The sequence below is a fragment of the Gambusia affinis genome, linkage group LG21 (assembly GCF_019740435.1).
Source record: "Gambusia affinis linkage group LG21, SWU_Gaff_1.0, whole genome shotgun sequence".
NCBI lineage: Eukaryota > Metazoa > Chordata > Actinopteri > Cyprinodontiformes > Poeciliidae > Gambusia > Gambusia affinis.
The window spans coordinates 21,444,955-21,465,400 of record NC_057888.1 but is presented as its reverse complement, the minus strand read 5'-3'; the positions used below and the strand labels follow the sequence as shown (position 1 = coordinate 21,465,400).

Below are 20,446 nucleotides of genomic sequence, written 5' to 3'. Positions count from 1 at the left end.
AAGCTCCCCTGTGAACTCATCAAAGAACAAGGGGGAGATAATGAGACTGTTTTTCTTTTTTGAGCTCATAATCAGTTTGCCTTTTTTTTCTGTTTTATCCTCTGGTGCCCTAACCTTTCAGCCTCTCCTTTCCTCTCACTCATGGACCATGGACAAGCTAACAGACATGTGTTTACTGAATAATTATGCTTAGTTTCAATATTATTAGAGGTTCCTTTCACAGTGTTTCATACCTGTGATCCCTTTGGTGATTGTTAATAAAAATGTTACAACGACAGGCAGCTCTCTCTCTTCTTTCAACACAGAGATAGTTTACGTAGTTTTCCTCTGACGTCAAGCACTAACTGAAGAGCTATCGACTGGCTTTGTTTTCATCCTCTGATCTCACTCACTGAAAGGTAGGATAAATATGAAAGAATAAAACCTAAAAAAATAGAAAGGCTCCTTATGTCTTGAAATAAAATAAAAAAAATCTGACAAATTTGAAATGAGGTACAGATGTTTCACACAATGAAGGTCAAGACAAAACCAATGTAATCTTATATATGTTTTATATCTATAAGATGATCATTGATCATTGATCACCCATCTCAATTTTTATACGCCTGGTTTTCTTGCAGTCTTTGTCAGATCAGTCTAATGATTTTCCTGCTTTCTCCCTCTGTGACTCCTGCTGGTTTTGGTTCTTTTTTTCAGTGAATATCTTCTTTCTGGGCCAGATGAGGGTCAAAGTTCGCACAGGAGGCCTGAAGGGCATCCCGTCTGGAGGGAAACTCTGAGGGAGCTCCACATCAAAATCTCTGGAGGTTCAGCTTGAAGGTCACAGAGTCCAGTGATGTAGCTCTGCAGGGTGACCCAGAGGTTACTCAGCTTTTCAAAGAAGCTCAATGTACTGAAATTAAACAGAAATACAGTGGAGCCACAGCTAGCCGTGGCCTTTTCCGTAGAACACAACTAAAATATTTCAAAGTAAGACTTGGAAATACCTCAGAGCACTACCACTTGACATGCTATTAACTAGCATTTCATTGCTGCAGTGGAGATAAGAACCACCGGGGATGTTAGCTTCTGTGGTAGTGCTAAGATGGTTTCCACTGTGCATATTAAAGCAGCAGATGTAGCTTTTATAAGAACTTTTTTTTGTTTTTTGTTTTTTTGTTTAAACTGTCACCATGTTGTTACAGTTTAATACAAGACAGATAATTTGTGAAAAGATCAATCTTGAATAAATGCACCACTACCAAACAAAAACAACCAATTACAGGCTGCAGGAGTGTCTTAGTACCATTGATCAACCTCCTGTACATACTGCTAAATTCATTAATGGCTAAGAAAGACCTCACCGTTACATAAAACCCGTTATCCGCTGTCGTTGTTGGTTGTGCTAACTAGCCTTTGCATTCCCAAAAAGCTTTGCTGAATGGGCGAAGGTATAACGTAACAGAGAGCGGAGGGTTCAAAGGGTGTGTGCAAGGGCATGATTGACAACCTAAGACCCGCCTCCTGGCCCTGATTAGTTTTTTCTACTTAGCACAGGGAGAAGGCATAGGAGCTTGAGCTTTTGGTTTTACAGCTTTTCTGTATTATACTATTTTGTCACTCCATAGTGACAGTTTTAACAAATATGTAAATATATATATATAAAGTTACATACTGCAGCTTTAATGTACACTGAAGTATAACCAGTGGTTGAACTATTAAAACAGGCGTAAGCATTGTTCGAGGTGTTTCAAGTATTTGTGAAAACACTGTGTGTAATGTGCTACAAAGAAGAAAGAATCTTCAACGGTGGGAGTTTGAAATCATGTTATATAAAAGTAACATTCATCTTCATGTGTTTAAAATTTATAAAACTTTCAGACTGAAAGATCCAACTGGATATTTAACATTTGCTTTTCCTTCACTTTGGCCCCTTTCCGTGCCTTAATCCATCTCTCTGTGGAGTTAATCTGATGGGTTTAGTCCTTTTTCAGGCCGTTAAAAATTAAACCATTTCCGAAGAGGCACTCGGCTCTCTGGTGAACCACAAATTTGGAGTGATGGCGGAAACAGGAACACTCGTTTCATACCGCTGAAGACACGGCTCGAAGTACGCTGCAGTTGGGTGTTGCTATTTTTTCTCACTTAGTTGTCTGTGAGAGTGATAAAGTGAGTGACAAAAAGTGCTGGTTACGTAGAGTCAAACTGTTTTCACTTAATGTGAAAAGTTTCCAGACAGTAACGAAGTCGGTCCTTGAGGGCCCGCATCCTGCATGTTTTAGTTCTCTCCCTGGTTTAATGCACCTGGATCAAATGATGGCTTGTTAGAAGGCCTAAGTAGTACATTGACATGCTGAAAAGGTTGTTACTACCACCAGGGAGAGAACTAAAATATGCAGGATGCCAACCCTCGAGGACTAACTTTGCGCACCCCTGCATTAGGGGCACTCGTTTCAAACACTCTCTGCTTTTCTTAATGTTGCTATATATATATATGTGTGTGTGTTTTCTTGCAGGATTTACTTAACTAATCACAAATGGTTACACCCAAGCAGATTATTGAGACGCTGAATTACAAGTTTTGTAATTCCACCAAAATCCAGTTTTGATAAATCCAGGTTTTAGAAGTTGATGTATATGTATGGAAATAATTGCTTAGTTTTGATAATATCCTCCATTATATTAGCATTAATGTCCAGTAATCATGTCCAAATAATTTGCACTATGCTAATGACAATGGCCACTTTCTGGATCTACCTCATCTATTTCTCCTGGTCTTCCACGGTTCCAGGATTCTGGTTCCAGTCTCAGTTATTCCAGTTTTCCAGTCCGATTTTCAGACTTGCTTCCCTGCCAGTTTCAATATAGCCTAAATGGAATCTTACACCTTTTACATGCTGTTAATGCTGTAATCATAGCAATAAATCAAAATTTTTTGTCTCTTACCTTTACATCCCTTCATCTCCTTCATATATTAGAAAGATTAAATGAAACTATAAAAAACCAGAAAGCAATTTACAGGCTGTAGACCTTCCTAATTTATTGAGCCATTTTGCTCTCTATTAAACCATCACTGAGAGTCATTGACCATCTTTGAAGAGGTGGCATGAAATTGGTATCCTTTTCTTTAGATCGCAAAAGTATTCAAACCCTTTCAATTTTTTCACATTTTGGTATGCTACAATCACAAACTTCAATGTGTTTTATTCAGATTTTATATAATAGATCAACACATAGGGAGACAAAATGTGAAAAACAAAAAAGGCTTTTTCTATTTTTCCAAGGTAGTGCATTTTTTTTCTCTTTTTTAATGTTGGGGGCTGTTGTTCAGTCCCTGTGTGAAAAGCTGTTCATTTTCTAACAAACATGCTTTAGAAACTGCTGGATTTTCACTGCAAATTCTTTTTATGTGGCCAATAAAGCTTCCAGAAGTTTAAGTTTATATCTATTAATCAGAAAAGAAAAAAATGTCCTCCTCAAGCATCACATTGAATGAAAAAATTCTTACGCAAGCTGTTCCACCGCTTTGATGTGCATCACTCTGGTGGCAAATTGTTGCAGTATTTTTCATTCCCAGACTATGTGACTAAGTGTGACTGGGACGTTTTTAGGTTTCCTGAGATTCTGACAATAATGGAATATTGGTAATTACAAACGTCTTTAGTAAAATCGAAAAATATCTTTCTTTGTCCAACAAACAGCCCCACTGGTGCTGGGAGCTTACTGGCTGCACTTTAGATATAAAGTGAAGCAAAGTCGTCAGCATCTGCAATGATGTTGATGCATGTAGACAAAAGTCAGATCTTCTCTGCTACTTTCCTTGTTCTGAAATAGTCTTGAAGGGTGTTTTCATACCTGATAGTCCGGGAAACTTGATTTGATTGGGGCCCAAAATTGCTACATGTGTGGTTGTCTTTCACACAGCACTGTGTCAAGCAAACCAAACTCTTTGGGGTGGCACTGCACTAAGAACCACTGATGGAAACCACATCAAAACCTCTGAGGAAGACACTAAGTGCAACTCCCTTCTTTACAAATAGCTCTGTCACTTTTGCTTTGGTTGTATTTACCCAGAATACTGTGCTGTAGTGCGCTTCCTGCTTGTGGGACGATTTCCGATCATCCATATATGCATCCGAACCTCACCGGTGTTAATTTCAACTGAACAGAGATAAAGTATTATATATAATATATTGAGACCTATGGATTTCTTAAAAAAAAAAAAGAGAATATTTACTGGGGTTACAAATTTGTACACTGATTACTGCATCTCATTCAATTAATTCTTAATTTGAATTAATTGAAGAAGTTATTTTTAAAAATTAGCATCTAGCACTTTATTCTTGTTATTTGCAACTTAATTTTGTTTTTACATGCAATAAAAGGAGTTTGTTTGATCCTCTCTGCTCTCTAACAGAACACATGAAAAGGAAACTCCCTGACATTTAAGTTAAAAACAGGCCAATGCCTCCTAGCTGCCTTGATTTGAAGCATTTCACCATGTATTAGCTGAATGAATGCTCTTATATTGTCAATTATCCCATTAAATATAGATTGGTTACAGACAAAAGCCTTTGTTTGCTCTGCCATCATAGACAGAACATGATGTCAGTACTTGGACTGCAAAGGTCATCTTGCAATATCCCATTGCTGTTATTCCTACAGTAGAACCTGTTGTTACTGCAGTTAACAACAGTTTTCTCCTGCCTGTTGATAAATTAAATACCTCAAAGCTAAAAGAGCCTGAAAGCCACCCAGCAGAACAGAGACGCGTAGGACAAACAGTCATATACACACGCCTACACACCCCCACACACGCCCCCATGTGCACACACATACAGACACCACAGTTGTAATTTTTGGTGATATAATTCCATTAATAATCTCACTGTCCTCATGGACTCTCTATTATCTATGATGTTTCCTTTCTGGTCTCTGACTCGCCTCATCTTCTATTTCTGTTTGTTTATTTAGCATCTACCTATTTTCCATCCCTGTCTAATTAAATGCCAGACTCAGTTTTTCTCATGTAACAAAGTTAATTATGCAATGAGGGAGTAGCTCAGAATTTATTTTCTGTAGAGCAAAACTGTCTTAACACAAGTTGATAACTATCTTCTCCACATGGTGCGTCTGAAATGCATAGCAAGGAAGAAAACAAAATAGCACAAATGTGTAGTAATTGCTGGTCGATTCATTGGTCACCCTACTGTTCAGATTATCACACAATTAACATTCCGGATGGATTACAAATATCATTGAATATATAATTAGTTAAAAAAGATTTTATTGATCCCAATAGGAAATTAAATAAAAACACAAATAAAACATGTGTTAAGCTATACAATACAGGATGGTGAAATCACTTTTCTAGACTGATTGACATTGGTGCTAATTGCTTTACAAAGACTATTAATAGAGTTGAACATTATATTCTACATAAATAAATCAAAGCTAAATTTAGTGGGCCTAAGATATTCATATTCACAGGGGAAGACCTAACATTCATAAATATTTAAGATTTCCCAAAAAGCTTACAACTGCCTATTTTAGTTGGTCATTTACCAAATGTACCTTAACATACATTAATATGCTCAGATGAAACTGTGTTAGAGGCCAATGTCTACAGTCTCCCTGGTTACAGAGAACTAAAACAAAACAATGGGGTGTCAAGTAGCGCTGAACTGAGATATTTAAACTTTTATTTAGAATATGTTAAATATGGTTTAGGTGGGTTTTTCATCAATATTTATATTTATTTATATTTATATTTTATATTTATCAATATTTCTGTATTCAACATAAAAATCTGTGAGTACCAGATCACGAATTGACAGTAGTTCACTGTAACTTAAAATTATAGCCAAAAATTAATACAAAATATAGGTATTAGCTGCTTGTATGAATCATTTCGGGCATCATTTCTTTTATCAGTTTAAATTCTTTATTTCACAACAGCGATTTTGCAGCAGTTGAAAAAAAAGGGTTTATTGCTCTGACCAACTTTTCCCTGGAAAACTCACAAGAAAGAACCAGTTTGATTTTGGGGATTTTTCTGTGTACTCAAGATTAGACTTAATTCATAGGGCTGCTAGGCAACATCAACCCCATTTTAACATTTGTGACAAAATTTTGGAATGTTCTTTTTCTTGTCACAATGGTTGATATTGGAACCCAACATTCTGTTTGAGCTCAGTCTGTCAGAGATTTCTGACAGAGTGAGACAAAACTAAAAAAGCTAAAACTGCCATTGCTTGAAGGCGAAAGGATCCACACTAAAATCTACAACCAACCCCCCCTCCAAAAAAAACAAACAAAAAAAACAAACAAAAAACATGGGACGTAAAAGGAAGAGTAAAACACCAGCCAACAGGAGACAAGGTAAAAGAGTTTGAGTTTCAGAAAAAAATGTCTAAAAATGGTTTGTGTTTAAGTTTGTAGAGAGAGAAATATTAATGTGGATTTTGTTCATTTTTGACACTTATAAGGGAAAGTCAGCTTATAGTTGTGTTTTGATAGTCAAGACCAGGGGTGTGTATAGGTTTTATTTTTTCTTAGAGGAGCCAGACAAGCTGAAGATGGACATACTAAGATTGCAATTGCACTGAAGACTTAGATTAAAGTGAACAGAGGGTCAAAACGTAAATAACAAAAACACATTTTTTGAGTCACATGATTAGCCTATCTAGCTTAGCAAAACTTAACTGTATACAAATATACACATATATATATATATACATATATATTCAATATATATATATATATATATATATATATATATATATATATATATATATATATATATATATATATATATATATATATATATATATATATATATATATATATATATATATATATATATATATATATATATATATATATATATATATATATATATATATATATATATATATATATATATATATATATATATATATATATATATATATATATATATATATATATATATATATATATATATATATATATATATATATATATATCTTAACAAATATTAACAAATATATATATTTGTTAAGATATATATAATAAAAAGATTGAATTCTCTCCCACTGTAGAGAGCAACAGCAGCATGATGTCACCAAGCACAGAGTCTGTTGAGGACAGCAGACCAAGGAAAAGGAAAAAAGCTGCAGATGAGACCCCCAGGAGACGGATCATGGTCTCTCAAATGGCTGGAGCCTGCACAAGCTGCCAGGTTCCGAACAGAGCCATGAAGAGATTTAGGAGTAACACCACAAAGGAGGCAAAGGAATCTTCACCACCGGCCAAGAAGAAGAAGAAGGGACTCCTGCAGCGGTTCCTGACCAAAGAGAGTCCATCCTCCTGGGACATCAGCTCAGGTTGGCTTGTGTTGGACTCACTCATTTTCTGTTATGATAACTGAATGTTACTATGTCACATTGTTGCTTTTTCTTATCATTGTTAGAGTCAAGCAGCTTCAGTCCGGCACTTTGCAGCACAGGAGTAGGAGATTTAAGAAAGAGGAATCTGAGGAGGAAGAAGACTGAAATGATGGAGATGGACGAAGAAAGAGAGGACTCTCAAAGTAGTGATAGATTTGTAACATAAGCATTCATGAGACAAAGCTTCCATAATTAGCTCTTAGGTAACATAAGTGTTTTATTTTGATGCTTTGATATTTGAACATGTGTTGGTATATTTAGGTGACTTCCTCGAAAAATATATTGAGCTGGATCAACTGGGAGAAGGAGGCTTTGGATTCGTGTTTGCTGGATATCGGGTAGAGGATAAATTACCTGTAAGGGTTACAATCCCCTTCACCCCCAACCCACACACTCACGCACACGCCCACTTAATTCACTTTATTGTTTTTCTTTTTAGTTGATAAGGGTCAGAGAACTTCCACTGATACCAACTTTACAGAATCTGACAATAGAAAGTACAAAATACTGTATCTCTTGGAGGATATTGCCTCCCTAACATGCTAACCAAAGTCTTGTTTCTATTTTATAGGTGGCTATCAAGCGCATCCCAAAAGAGAATGTGGTCATCAAACATAAGGTATATGAGCAACAGCATCTAGCAGTGTTTCTTCTTAGTGGATTCCAGATGCATTGTGGGTTTCTCCTGTTTGTCTCAATGTTTCAGGATGAGAATGGCAGGGAGCTGGCCATGGAGGTGGCTGTCATGCTTGAAATGAGGAGCCTAAGCAGTTCACTGGGGCATTCAGCCTTCGTGACCCTGCTGGACTGGTACGATCTGGACGAACACCTCATCATAGTGATGGAGAGGCCCATGCCTTCTGACAATCTGTCAGATTACCTTATGGAGAACAAAGGTTGCCTTAAGGACAAGGAGGCTAAGGTTAGCTGCTGAACGAGTTTTAGAGATATTGTCAAATGTGATGCTTTCATTGTTTTGTTTTTCACACTTCATGTGATTACAGTCAGGGCTATAAAATACAGTACAGAGTAATTTGTTGTTGTTTTTACAAAAAAAATTCTAAAAACTGACCAACATTATCCTGGCCATTGCCTTCCTACAGGAAGGCCATCAAGGACCATTTTGGTCCATCACACAAAAATGCAAAGAATATGGTATACATGCAAACCTAGTAAGATGTGAAGATCCATCTTCACTAACAGGCCTAACAAGGTCTGTCAGTTTTGCCTTCCAGCATGACAACACCCAAAAGCACACAGCTAGAGCTACAATTAAATCACCAAATGGATAGGAAGGCTAAAAACGTTTGTCCAAAGACACTCTTCATCTTTTGTCTTACCTTAAGATTTTTCAGAGAAGATTGACCAAAGCTTTTAGTCGCTATACATGCAAAGTCTAGACTTACCCCAGAAGACTTGCTGCTATAACTGAAGAGATATCATAGTTCCCAATATCATACATTGAAATTTGTGTTTGTAATGTAGCTGAATGAGAAAAACATAAAACAGACATGAAGACTTTTGCCACGCAGTATTGTTCTTAACAACACCTGTATCTCTGCTGTTCTTGACCATGTGATGTTTTTCCTTTAGATCATACTGAAACAGCTAGTAGAAGCAGCGCTCTACCTTCAGAATGCAAACATCTTCCACAGGGACATTAAGGTGGAAAATATCCTGATTAAAACCTCTGCAGAAGGTCTACAAGTCTATCTGATAGACTTTGGTTTAAGCTGCTTTGATGACAGACGAGAACATGAACTTTTCTGTGGTACGAATGGACCGTTGAACCCGATCCTTTCTCATTCAGTAATGCAGTTGGGGAAAATATTTCTTTTTCTTTGTCATTTGTCATTTTACTGGTAGTCTTATTCCTACACATATTTAAGGTACTCCTGACCACTTCCCACTGGACTGGTACGTTAACGCTAACTACAGGGCTGGACCTACAACTGTGTGGCAGCTGGGTGTGGTCCTGTATGAAATAGTCCACAGGCATCAGTTCCAGACTTCAAACTTCCTCTCAAAAAAGCTGAAGATCAGCAAAAGGCTCTCCAAGAGTGAGACAAACTTATCAGCGTAGTTCACAGCACCAAAATATCTGTTCTGTGTTGTTCTGTTTTGTTCCTCTGGGTCAGTTGATTGTTGCTGTTTGACCTCTGACCCTCTAGACTGCCAAGATGTTCTGACAAAGTGTCTGATGGTTGACCCTGTGGAACGTCCCACCCTGGAACAGCTGCTGGGCCACCCGTGGTTTTTGTAGACCACACACACACACACACACCCTCACACGCATACACACACTCACAGCACTTATACATTTTTACTTTTTCTAGCATTATTGGCAACTTTTCTCTTTTCTCCAGGTGCTTCGGCTTCAACTTCCTTTGAGATTTATGAGTTCGTTCTGGGTTTTCCTGTTCCCTTCTATTTTTTCCTCTATTCTTGAAATCATATTTGCTTTTTTTTTTTTTTTTTAGCATCATTAACATTTAGAAGCTTATTTTGATATTTGTTGACTTTTCCAGGTTTTCCTGTTTCCTACTTTACTGGCCTCTTGTACATAGATCATCTTTTTATTTTATTTTAATTGGTTATTTTTGTTTTTTCTCCGGGTGCTCCGGTTTGATTATCTAATCAAAACCTCCAATCAGAACAATATCCATAAGGTTAATTAGAGATTTGTGGCTTTTCTCTGAAGGGTTTGTTTTTGTCCTTGGGCTGGAATCAATTGGCTTTGAGATTTTGGGGTTCTTTGATGTCCTTTAGTTCTCTAGTCAAGAAATTATCTATTAGAAAAATAGACTTTTACTGTGACTTGTGTTTACTTTCCCAGTTCATAAACACCCATATTGAGCTACTTGAAGAATATAGGTCATGCTTTGTTGTTCCCATAGGCGGCTTGATTGTCAAAATGTGTCATTTGGGGACTGAGTTATTGTGGTTCTGTGTTTAAGTGATTGTTGTCCTTTGGTGATACCAGTGTGGGTTTGATGGCTTTGGTGTGGTTTTGTTTTCATTTCATTTCTGCTTATTTTGTTCCTGTTACTGTTGCTGTTCTGAGGGCCATGTTGCTTTGCTCGAGGAGGCGTTGTATTGGTCTCAAAGTCGCGCTTGCCATTTTTATATATTTTCATTTTTACTCATCTTTTTTTGTTTCTGCCTATATCTCTATTTAATACCTCCTCTTATATTTACATATTTTTGCTTAATAGAAATATGTAAATGTCAAAGTAAATGTCTGTCTGAAAGAATGTATTTCTATAAATATACTTGAAACTGAGATTTTGCTGTACAGACACATACATTCACACATATTTTTTCTAATACAGTATTTGTGTATGTACATTTTTGTAGGTAAATTTTAATGGTTGGATATATATTTATGTGTATGTTTATAGAAAAAATATGTTTTATCCTTCCTTTTTGCTTCTTTGTCATATTTGTTGTCACCATTGTTGACCTCTCAGGGTTTTTTTTTTTCTTGTTTTTTTTCAGATTGCAGATCTTCCTACCAGTGTCCCTGTGTTTGTCTCTCTTTCCTGTCCTCTCCAACCCCAGCCAGTCAAGGCAGATGTCTGCCCATCCTGAGCCTGGTTCTGCCAGAGCTTTGTCCTGGTAAAAAAGGGATTTTCTCTCCACTGTCGCCCCGTGCTTGCTCAGGACGGGGGATTGCATTAAAGTGAAGCTTTGATGCAATCTGCTGGTTTCCTCCCCTCCGTAGAATCGCCACCTTAACGTGGTGGAGGGGTTTGACTTACCCCCATGATCCTGAGCTCTGAGTGGCCTGGGACTTTGACCTTTGGCGTGGTCACCCATGGCAACATGCCTTCAGGATGGGGGGAGGTTCACACCAAGAGCGATTCAAATACTTGAATGGTGTAAAGCTGTAGAGGAGAATAACATCTAGACTCAGCCTTGCAGCATCAAGGCTGAGCTTTGAGGAAATAAGTGGAGCTTTGAGTTGAGCTATTGAACATTTAAGAATTTCTCCAACATGACAACGTCAAAGCAACATTCCAAGTATGTTTTAGATGATGGAATAACATTATGTAAAACTCAAAAATGCTGATCTTGCTTTGCACCCCAGTTTAAACACCCTGGCAAGTGATCACCATTGCAAGTCACAACCAATATTCACACAAGCACACAAATTGGAATCCTGATAAATGGTCTCAATCTTAACAGAGCAGTATTATGTATTTTCCAGCCACACAGTGCCATTTCTTTAGTTCGAAAGCTTGAAAACTGCAATTCAGAGGAGTCAATGCTAGGTCCACCAAGGTGTTTTGTGCAACTGAATGGTTGCCATGGAGATGAAAGGATTTCTCAAGCATGCATGAAAGAATCAACACAACACTACAAGTATGTTTTACATAATATTGTACCTTGAATTTATGACAACCTCATAGTTTAATATTCACAAATGTACCCTTGGAGTCCGAAAATATAATATTTTGCTCATTCTAGGACATCTAGAATGAGCAAGACGTGAAATGGGAGCAATGGGAAGCAATGGGAAGTAATGGGAAGTAATGGGAAGCTGAGATCTGGTGGCAGATACCATGGTCTAACTTCCCCACTTCTGGGAATAAACGGAGCAACGCCTCGGTTTATTTGCTTCTACTGTGTGCACAATGCAGCAGATTTGCCACTGTTCATGGTCACTCCTGCAGTAATTTAAGTGAGATTGTGCATTATGATTACACTGTAATCACAGAGGAAGAGAATTCATTATGGCCTCTGGAGTGAGCAATGGTTACTTCAGAATCCAATTAACTAAAGCAAACACACTGCATCAGTTAGCATCCGCACGCTGCCTGCGCTCACCCCACACTGGGAGGAATAACATGCGCACCACATGGAGGGGGCTGAAAGGAGAAGTGTATGATGAGCACTTCAGAACCAATCACATGACTGACTTTGCTTTGATGTTTGTGCTTCTTGTGAGCAAAGCCTCCATGCAGAGAGAAAGAGAGAGAGATGGAGGAGAGGGGATAAGGATGAGTTTATTTGGCAATCATTCCCATAAACAGAAACTGTTTATGGCTCTTCTGAGAGGATTCTCATGTGGCTGTGGCTCACTGCAAATGTTTCTGAAATACCATTTGCTTTGAGAAGTGGCTGCGCAGCTGGCATGAAGACATCATTTGTAAAGGTTATGATACAGAGTTTTAATAAGTGGCTCTGGAATTGACTGTACAAACGGCAGCGATCCGTTCCCTGAAGTTCCCTTTAGTTCCCTTTAGTTTCAGAGTTCTTAGGTTAGAGATAAGCCATTTAATAATAAAGTAAACAAAACGAGCTCAATATGAAATGTGGAGCGTTTAGCTTTTTGTTCTGTTTTTTTGTAGTTACTGTCATCTGAGATTTAAAACGGGTTTCAACTCAATGTTGTTCTGTGTAAACATGCAAATGATTTTGATTCAGTTCTGATTTGTGCTGATTTTAACATACAAAGTCATAATAACTTTGATTCTTCAGCTGGATTTATTGACTTATCGACTTTAGACATAATAAAGCATATAACTGGACCAACCCATAGTCTGTCAGTCTTCTCATTTGGTCAGTTTCTAAGTGTAACTCTAGGATGAATACAGTTCTTTAATTGGATTTTTTTATCCAATTTGTTTTTTCTTTCAGTTCTTCATATAAATATGATCCTCCTTTTCAAGGCATTTCCAAGCAAACATAACTCTCTGCAGTTTTATCCCAGTTAGATACCAACTGGTGGAAACTGTAAACACTGTGCTCTGCAGCTTGCGTCAAACTCTTTATAAGGGTTCTCTGAATTCACAACATCAATGTACGGTAATTGTCGTTGCTTCTTTACACTTTGGAAGATTTCCTAGTGCTCTCAAAGGTGCTGTGGTAATGTTATTGGATTGTAATTATCAAGAAACATTGGTTGAAATGTGCAATTATTGTAACAATTTCTAATTTGCCATTTCTAGGCAAAAGACTGTATAAGATCAACTGCAGTTCACTTATGTCAAAAGTTAGTTGTGCAGGAATTTTCAGATATTAACCACTGATATATCAAAAACCTAAGTTTGACTTTAAGCTGTGGTCTTGATTTTTAGAAACCTGTGCATCTTATTTCACAGATTGCATGTTACCCGCTTAGAAATGCATCTAAAGTCAACCTAAAGAATGTTGAAGAAAAGAAGAAACGTTCTGCATCTGGTCTGCATCTTCATTTCTGACTGTAACAGTTTTTGACAGAATTTAACTAGTCCCTTACTAAACTTTTGCAGATACAAATCACTGTAGCAAGACTTTTAACCAAAACATTCAAGCATATGATGCCCATCTTAAATCTCTAAACTGGCCACAGTTAAACAAAGAGTTGACTTTTAAATATTACTTATTGTTTTGAAGCTTTCAAGCACCCTGGCCCCAAGATTTTTGGTCCATTTACCCCCCAACCTCCCAGCACACCCTCCAATATCTCAACCAAAAAGAAAAGGTGAACAAAAGTCTATTAAAGGAAATCATTTTAGTGTGTAAAATCATTATTTTTTACACACTAATGTATCAGAGCAACTCCACCATGCTCCCACCATGAGCAGACAACTGTTCTCTGTAAACATGTAGGTCAAATGAAAAAATATCCAGAACATGTTGCAGAACTACTTTTGCACTTTTGTCCACCTATCAAACATGTGAATATGATGTTGTCTTGACCAGGCTTGTTGAATGACTGAAGATGATAGAATAGTCAGCCTTGGCACTCTGTCCTGCCTGCCATCTTTTGGACGGTGGCTCCAGGGTTCATTGGAACACCTCACACTTCGTTACACACAGTCCAGATGACTCTTTGATTTTCCATGGAGGTGCAGTGTGACAGCGGTGGAGAGGGATCTGCCTTCCCACTGCTGTACCTTTGTTTGTCAAACACTCAAAAAGAAAGCACTGCCATTTGCTATTCTTTATTAGCATCATTACATTCATTGGCAATTTATTTTTTCTTCTCTTCATATAATGGTAGTATTAACCCCTTACTGCCTGAACTTGTTGACGTATGTAAGTATAAAAACTAGTCACACCCCCAACAGTTTTAAATTGAAGTTTACTTTTAGATCATCTGAGAAGTTTGTTTATGATAGAAAATGAGGCAGACATAATATAGGGACTATGGAAAAAGTATGTTTGTAATTTACATTTTATTAAGAATGACTTGTGAAAATATTTCTCCTCAATACATTTGAGACCATTTTGCACGTTTCCTTAGGTATTTTAATGGTGTTCAGAGTTTCTGAAATGGAATGGCCTCCTGTAGGTCTGCAGACACTGTGTGTCTTACTGGGGCAAAAACACTTTAGCCAAACTGCTAACCCGACTTTTTACCAACAGCACTGGAAGTGGAGCTACCTTCAGCATTTTTCAAGTTTTTAGGTCTTGAAGAGTTGACCTCAAGGGTGGGTGATGCAGACTTAGAAATTTGTTACAATATTTAGTACAATCATACAATCATGATGACGATACAAATAATGATTAAAATCTACGTCCTGTGCAAATTTTAGGTAACTTTATGTCTGTGACTGAAAGGCACAGTGTTCATAGTGTCACTAAATAAAAACAACATTCCAATTTCAAATGGACTTCTTCTTCAAAATGCCACATACACACTTAGAAGTAATTGTTTAAATTTACTGATATTTATTGATGCGATTGTAGAACAAAGAAAGCAGTAAAATAGCATTCATGATTGTACTATCAGGTTTTTTTTTTTTGTTTTTTTTTTAAGAATCATTAAATGGAATTTATTGAGAACAATAAATCAAAATTCTTATTGTGATAAGACATTTTGCATGATAAATGGTACAAAAATGTCCACCCCTAGATGGCCTGCAATAGAAAAAACACAAAGTATCACTAATGCCTCAGTAACAGATCCAGTAATTTGTCACTGGCGAGTATCGTTATCCAAAGAACTGTAACCAATTGTTTGCCAACTCAGACACTTGTGAGTCTTGATATTTATAATCTGCCTATTTTATGGTGATTTGTACCACCAAATTACAATATTTTGATTGAAAGAGTGAAGACAAAACAATGACAAGAGGCTCATATTGAGTTTGTCCATCTAGACATGCGTATATCCCGTGTATTCACTGTGCTGCTCTTCTTTCCACCCTGAAAGAACCAAACAGACAGCCTAGAGTTCACTTTAATTAGATTTAACATGTGTTCTAACAAAACACAATGCTTCTTTTGGCATTTGCATGACAATGCCCTCTAATTGTGCTTTCGCTTAATTTGTTTTTAATAGCCTAAGCAGCAGTGCCTGATTATATCCAAAATGGATCACTGTCATTGAGCATCATCCTTTCTCCTTTCCCCCTCTCTGAGGTACTCCCTTCTTCTCACGGAAAATTCGGCTCAAACGGCCCACGTGCAGAGTTATTCACAAGTATCATTAACCCTCCTGACTCTTCATTGTGTTGTTTTCCCTCAGGGAAATGGAATCTGCACTCATTTTGATGAAGAACTGCAGTGGATCCTTTGTTTGGGCACCAGATGGAAAGAGACCGATACTTGATTGTGTGAATGTGGCTGTGCCCCGAATGCTGCAGTAAATAGGACTGCATAATGGTCACTTCTCTTCAACTCTCTGAAGCCCTTTTCTCTCTGCCACTAAACCTAAATAAGGTGCAACAATTTTCCCAGGAGCGGGAGACTTGACACGGACCTGCTGCTAGTGGCTGAAGGACTGATCTCAAACTCCGAGCCAATTCAATTGCATGCTTACTCTGGACACAGACATCACTATACACACTATAATCAGGGACACTGAAACTGAATTGAACTCAGTATTGACCAAAAATGGGGGGGGGGGGGGGGGGGCCCACTTTTGTCTTGAGCTGAAAATAGCAATGAATTGTTGCAGTTCAGTTCTCTCAACAAGAAAACCTCTGATGACTGCATTTTATCATTAAAAAAGCATCTAGCCCTTTCATATTTCTTCAGTTGTAAAAATTTTGCATATACAAAATATGGCTTAAAAGAAATTTTACTTCATAGTTTAATCCCTAGAAACCGCACCTCTGTCTCATCAAAAATGAGAAATTCTGTCTTCAGGAAGTCATCTCAACATGTCTTCTCTAGTAAACCTTTAACGTTTCTGCCAGCGTTGCTCTGAGCAGTAGCTACATAATGAGCTCAGCAGGTGCACAACTCCACCAGGTGTTTGCTAATTGTTGCTGTCTAGTCTGAAGGAGCAGAGTGGGGGTTTCTCTGTGAGGCCGAAGCTTGCAAACTGCAACTCCAAGGAGGAGCTGGGCTTTGAAGGCGGGGCTAGGTCCACCAAGGCGTTTTGTACAGCTTTACGGTTGCCATGGGAGAATAAAGGATTCATGCATGAAAGAATCAAGGGAACACTACAGGTATGTTTTTGATGAGGGAATAATATTATAGCATAATCTAAAACTGAAAATGGTTGATTTTACAGAATACTGCCTTCAAATGTTTGAGTAAAGTAACTATTGTAACTATTGTAACTATTCTTTAACCAGTTGGTTTGAACTTCTTTCACCATTACTGGTGAAAGAAGTTCAAACCAACTTGTTAAAGAAAACCTAATAATCAATTTGGTAGAAACAACTGTCATTAGTTACCAAATTGTCTTGCTAGTGGCCTTCTGTCCATTCGTGTTATCTTCTGTTAATTCTAATAGATCAGAAGGTTTTGTTCTTAAACCGGAATCTATGTGCAGTCCCTGTTGTGTCGTCCTAGGGTGGAGACATCTCAGTTAGACTCTTACCACCAAGGCTGAGGCCACAGAAAGCTCATTTCTATCCAGCATCATGATCCATCACCAAAGATAGAGGTTGGAGGATAGACGTGTAAATCATCTGTGCTCTTTGCCTCAGCTGTTTCAACCCCATGACTGACCAGACCAGTGTGAGCACTAATGAACATTTGGCTGTTTATGAAGGAAACATTCTTCATAAAGAAATCTCCCCACAGTGATCTGGTTTGAGAAGATCAGGTTTACCATTTTATGTTTTTAAGCATGTCAGATTAGCAGATTTACTCAAAAATTGAAAATTAAAGCATAAAAAACCCCAAAGCAGAACAAATTAAAGCTCTAAAGACAAGCAAACTCACAGAATGAAACAGATTGTGGTACAATACGGTTCTTTTTCTGCCAACATGCTGAGGAAAGTAAATGAGTTATCTAGAGAGAATCCAGATAATGCAATGTAAAACTGTATTTCTTTCAGTTGTTTATTGTTTGTATTTGTTTGATATTATTTAATAAACAAAATATTAATTTTGTAGAATCACATAACATTTGTGATTATTGTCGCATGGCTTTTTTTGCCACCTGCCTTCTTTAATGACAAGGATTGAGTTTGAAAGTATGTACCTGACTTCCAATTCTGTACAATTGACTTCTTTTGAAAAGATATTGCTGTGAATTCTGACATTTAAAGACAAACTTGAGAAAGTGCCTGCACCAGCAGTGAGAGAGAAAGAGGGAGTAAAAAGCCTGATAATTCAGATTTCATGTGGGTGTTGCTCTACTTTTCAGATTTAAAATGCATTAATAAAACACATGACACATGAGCAGGAAAAGACATTATGCTGTCTTCTTTTTTTTTTTTTTTAAATCCACAGCAACCATTGGTTTTTCTCTTTTTTTGTGGCTAGAAAAGTTGAAAACACTCAACTTCCATTTCCAGTCAGCAGCGGTTTCACTTAAATGTGAAAACAATAGTCAGTAAATCAATGTGTCAGCTCTGCTGAGTGGAGTTAGCAACAGCAACATTCCTGTAGCAAGCTCCACAATTATATCATTAATCATTGTGTACTGTTAAGTTTAAAATAAGGACTTTACGTCTACACCTTGACAAACATTTAATTAAACCTGAAGCACAACATAAATAACATTCTGTTTGATGTCGATGATTCATTGAACTTTTCTGTAGGTTTGCTTTAGTCACTGGTTGATCAGGAGGTCATGGCAGTGTACCACTACCCAGCATGGTAGTAGAATGAAAGGTTACAGTTGATACCAGAAGTTTACATACAGAATTAAAGGACGCCTACAGATTTTTTTTCTTTTTCCTCACTGAAGTTAAATCAGAGAATAATCCAAACTATTTCTATTTGCTAAATGCCAGAAAACTTTATGAGAACATTTTTTTTTTTTTAGAGATTTCTTTGTAACATTCTTCAAATTCACAAAGTGCATGTTGTATCCCACACCAGACCCTGTACTGGTATGGTCCCACCATATTTATTTCTGTACTACCTGACTCTGCTTAAGAATGTGATGCCCTCTGCTGGAAGACGACTCCACTACAACACCAAAATAAATACGTAAATAAATAAATGATTTAAGCTAACATTTTATTCTAATAACTCATTAATTAATTGTTTGCATCCGTACTCACGATTCAGTACAGATTTTAGCCAACACTAGCAGTGGGCTAAAATCTGATCCAGTGCAGGCCTCCAGCAAGCAATTGTTCTGTAACAGCAGCTGAAGCAAAGACTAGAATAAGAAGCAGGTTTAACAGTCACCACTGTGTCTGTGATAATCAGTTGAACCACAGTCATATTTTAAATGATGGATCCATAAAAAGTCAGATATTTTGTTTGCATGAATTCTTGTAGTGACAGCATCCTAAAAAGCAAATAAGACGTAAGCCTCAAATCTAGAGTCCAAGTCAAGCCAGGGAACAAGTCTTACCTGAGTGAAGGCTGTTTTTGTGGCTTAAGTGAATCTTAAGTAACCTCTGGTATCATGATGTCTTTACTCATCATCAGAACCTCAGTCCCACCCATGTACCATACAAAGAGTGGACTAGTCAAGTGACGCTGCTGGACTTTATATCCAAGCAATAAAAGGCAACAAAGTCTGACAAACATAATTACCAAAACTACAGAACTAGTTTTTTTTGTTTTTTTGTTTTTTTGTTTTTTTTTTCCCACCTTTAATTACAAGTAATTATCTTGAAGCACTGTTCAGCCTACAGAGTTGTTAGTCTAGAATTGATTCACCAACAATGCATCTAAAAATAGGTCCTAGCTATATGAGGTGTGAAGCTGTAGAACGCTTTAAAGATCAACCAGAGGAATAATGACTGTTAGCGCACTCGTCTCTGTCTCGCTCCCGACTCATTCCTCTCTAATCAGCCCTGTGAAGTTGCTGAGCACCGTGGCGTGATGCCGCCGGTGGCTTTCTGTTGCTGCAAATAAGTGTGTGACTAAATCACTGCTTCCTATTCTGCTCCAGCGCCGGAACGGCATTGTTTTCCCAGCCATGGTAAATGTCTTTGATAGTGAGGCAAATAATTAGAGCGTCTACCTGTTGCCTCGCAATTTCCAATCTTCTCCCTCTGTGTGGAAGAGCGGACGGGAGGAATGAAGGCAGATTATTTTCACTCCAGCAAATACAAACTCACCCAGTAAACGCAGGCACGCACAGTTTGCCATTTTTACTCTTTACTTTTCTCACCGTGTGACAGTCAGTGTTTTTCGTTGACAAAGTTGAAAATGTATGCTGTGAAGCCTTGGACTGGAGTACAGCAATGCCTCAAGGGTTAAGTGCTTAATGTGTGAGCTGCAGAGAAAATAAGGAAATTAGGAGAAGGCTGTGATCGTGCAACTCTTCAACAACAGAAACCTGCTTCAGACCTCACATCTTGCTCATATGCACATCCTGGCATCATTGTAATTATGAGGCTGGAAAAATGATCCCAGTTTTGTTCCAGCTTTATTTTTAAGAGTAACAATGCCATCCAACTTAACATATTTCTAAAATGTAGGTTAATTATTGAAGGCAATCTTGTGCTCGAGAAAATATTAGGTCCAGGGTCAGAAAAACAGAAAAACACTTTCTCACAATTTGCGTTTCACAAATCACAAGTGTGCGCAGAATTTTGCCAATTTTCCTTTGTCCAGAAAACCCAATTTCACAGTTGCTGTGTTTCTCAGGAACCTTCACAGAAACAAGAAACAATTTGAATCCCGTTTGAATACATTTGTGTATGAAAAGTCATTAAAAAACTTTATTATTCTCT

At 37.5% G+C, this 20,446-nt stretch overlaps 1 protein-coding gene across 1 annotated transcript; it reads left to right on the top strand.

Annotated features, from left to right (window-relative positions):
* The first annotated feature begins 6,233 nt into the window (after positions 1 to 6,233).
* On the top strand, positions 6,234 to 9,672 carry LOC122824683 (serine/threonine-protein kinase pim-2-like). Its single transcript, XM_044105543.1, has 9 exons — positions 6,234 to 6,360; positions 7,062 to 7,346; positions 7,433 to 7,552; positions 7,671 to 7,765; positions 7,981 to 8,028; positions 8,116 to 8,331; positions 9,003 to 9,180; positions 9,299 to 9,469; positions 9,581 to 9,672. The coding sequence occupies exons 1-9, from the start codon at positions 6,315 to 6,317 to the stop codon at positions 9,670 to 9,672; spliced, it is 1,251 nt and encodes a 416-aa protein (XP_043961478.1). The 5' UTR covers positions 6,234 to 6,314.
* The last annotated feature ends 10,774 nt before the right edge of the window (positions 9,673 to 20,446 follow it).

Coding starts and splice junctions, on each gene's coding strand:
- LOC122824683 (XM_044105543.1), top strand. CDS start 6,315: ATGGGACGTAAAAGGAAGAGTAAAACACCAGCCAACAGGAGACAAG. Junction 7,347..7,432: donor CTCCTGGGACATCAGCTCAG/GTTGGCTTGTGT, acceptor TATCATTGTTAG/AGTCAAGCAGCTTCAGTCCG. Junction 7,553..7,670: donor AGAAAGAGAGGACTCTCAAA/GTAGTGATAGAT, acceptor TGGTATATTTAG/GTGACTTCCTCGAAAAATAT.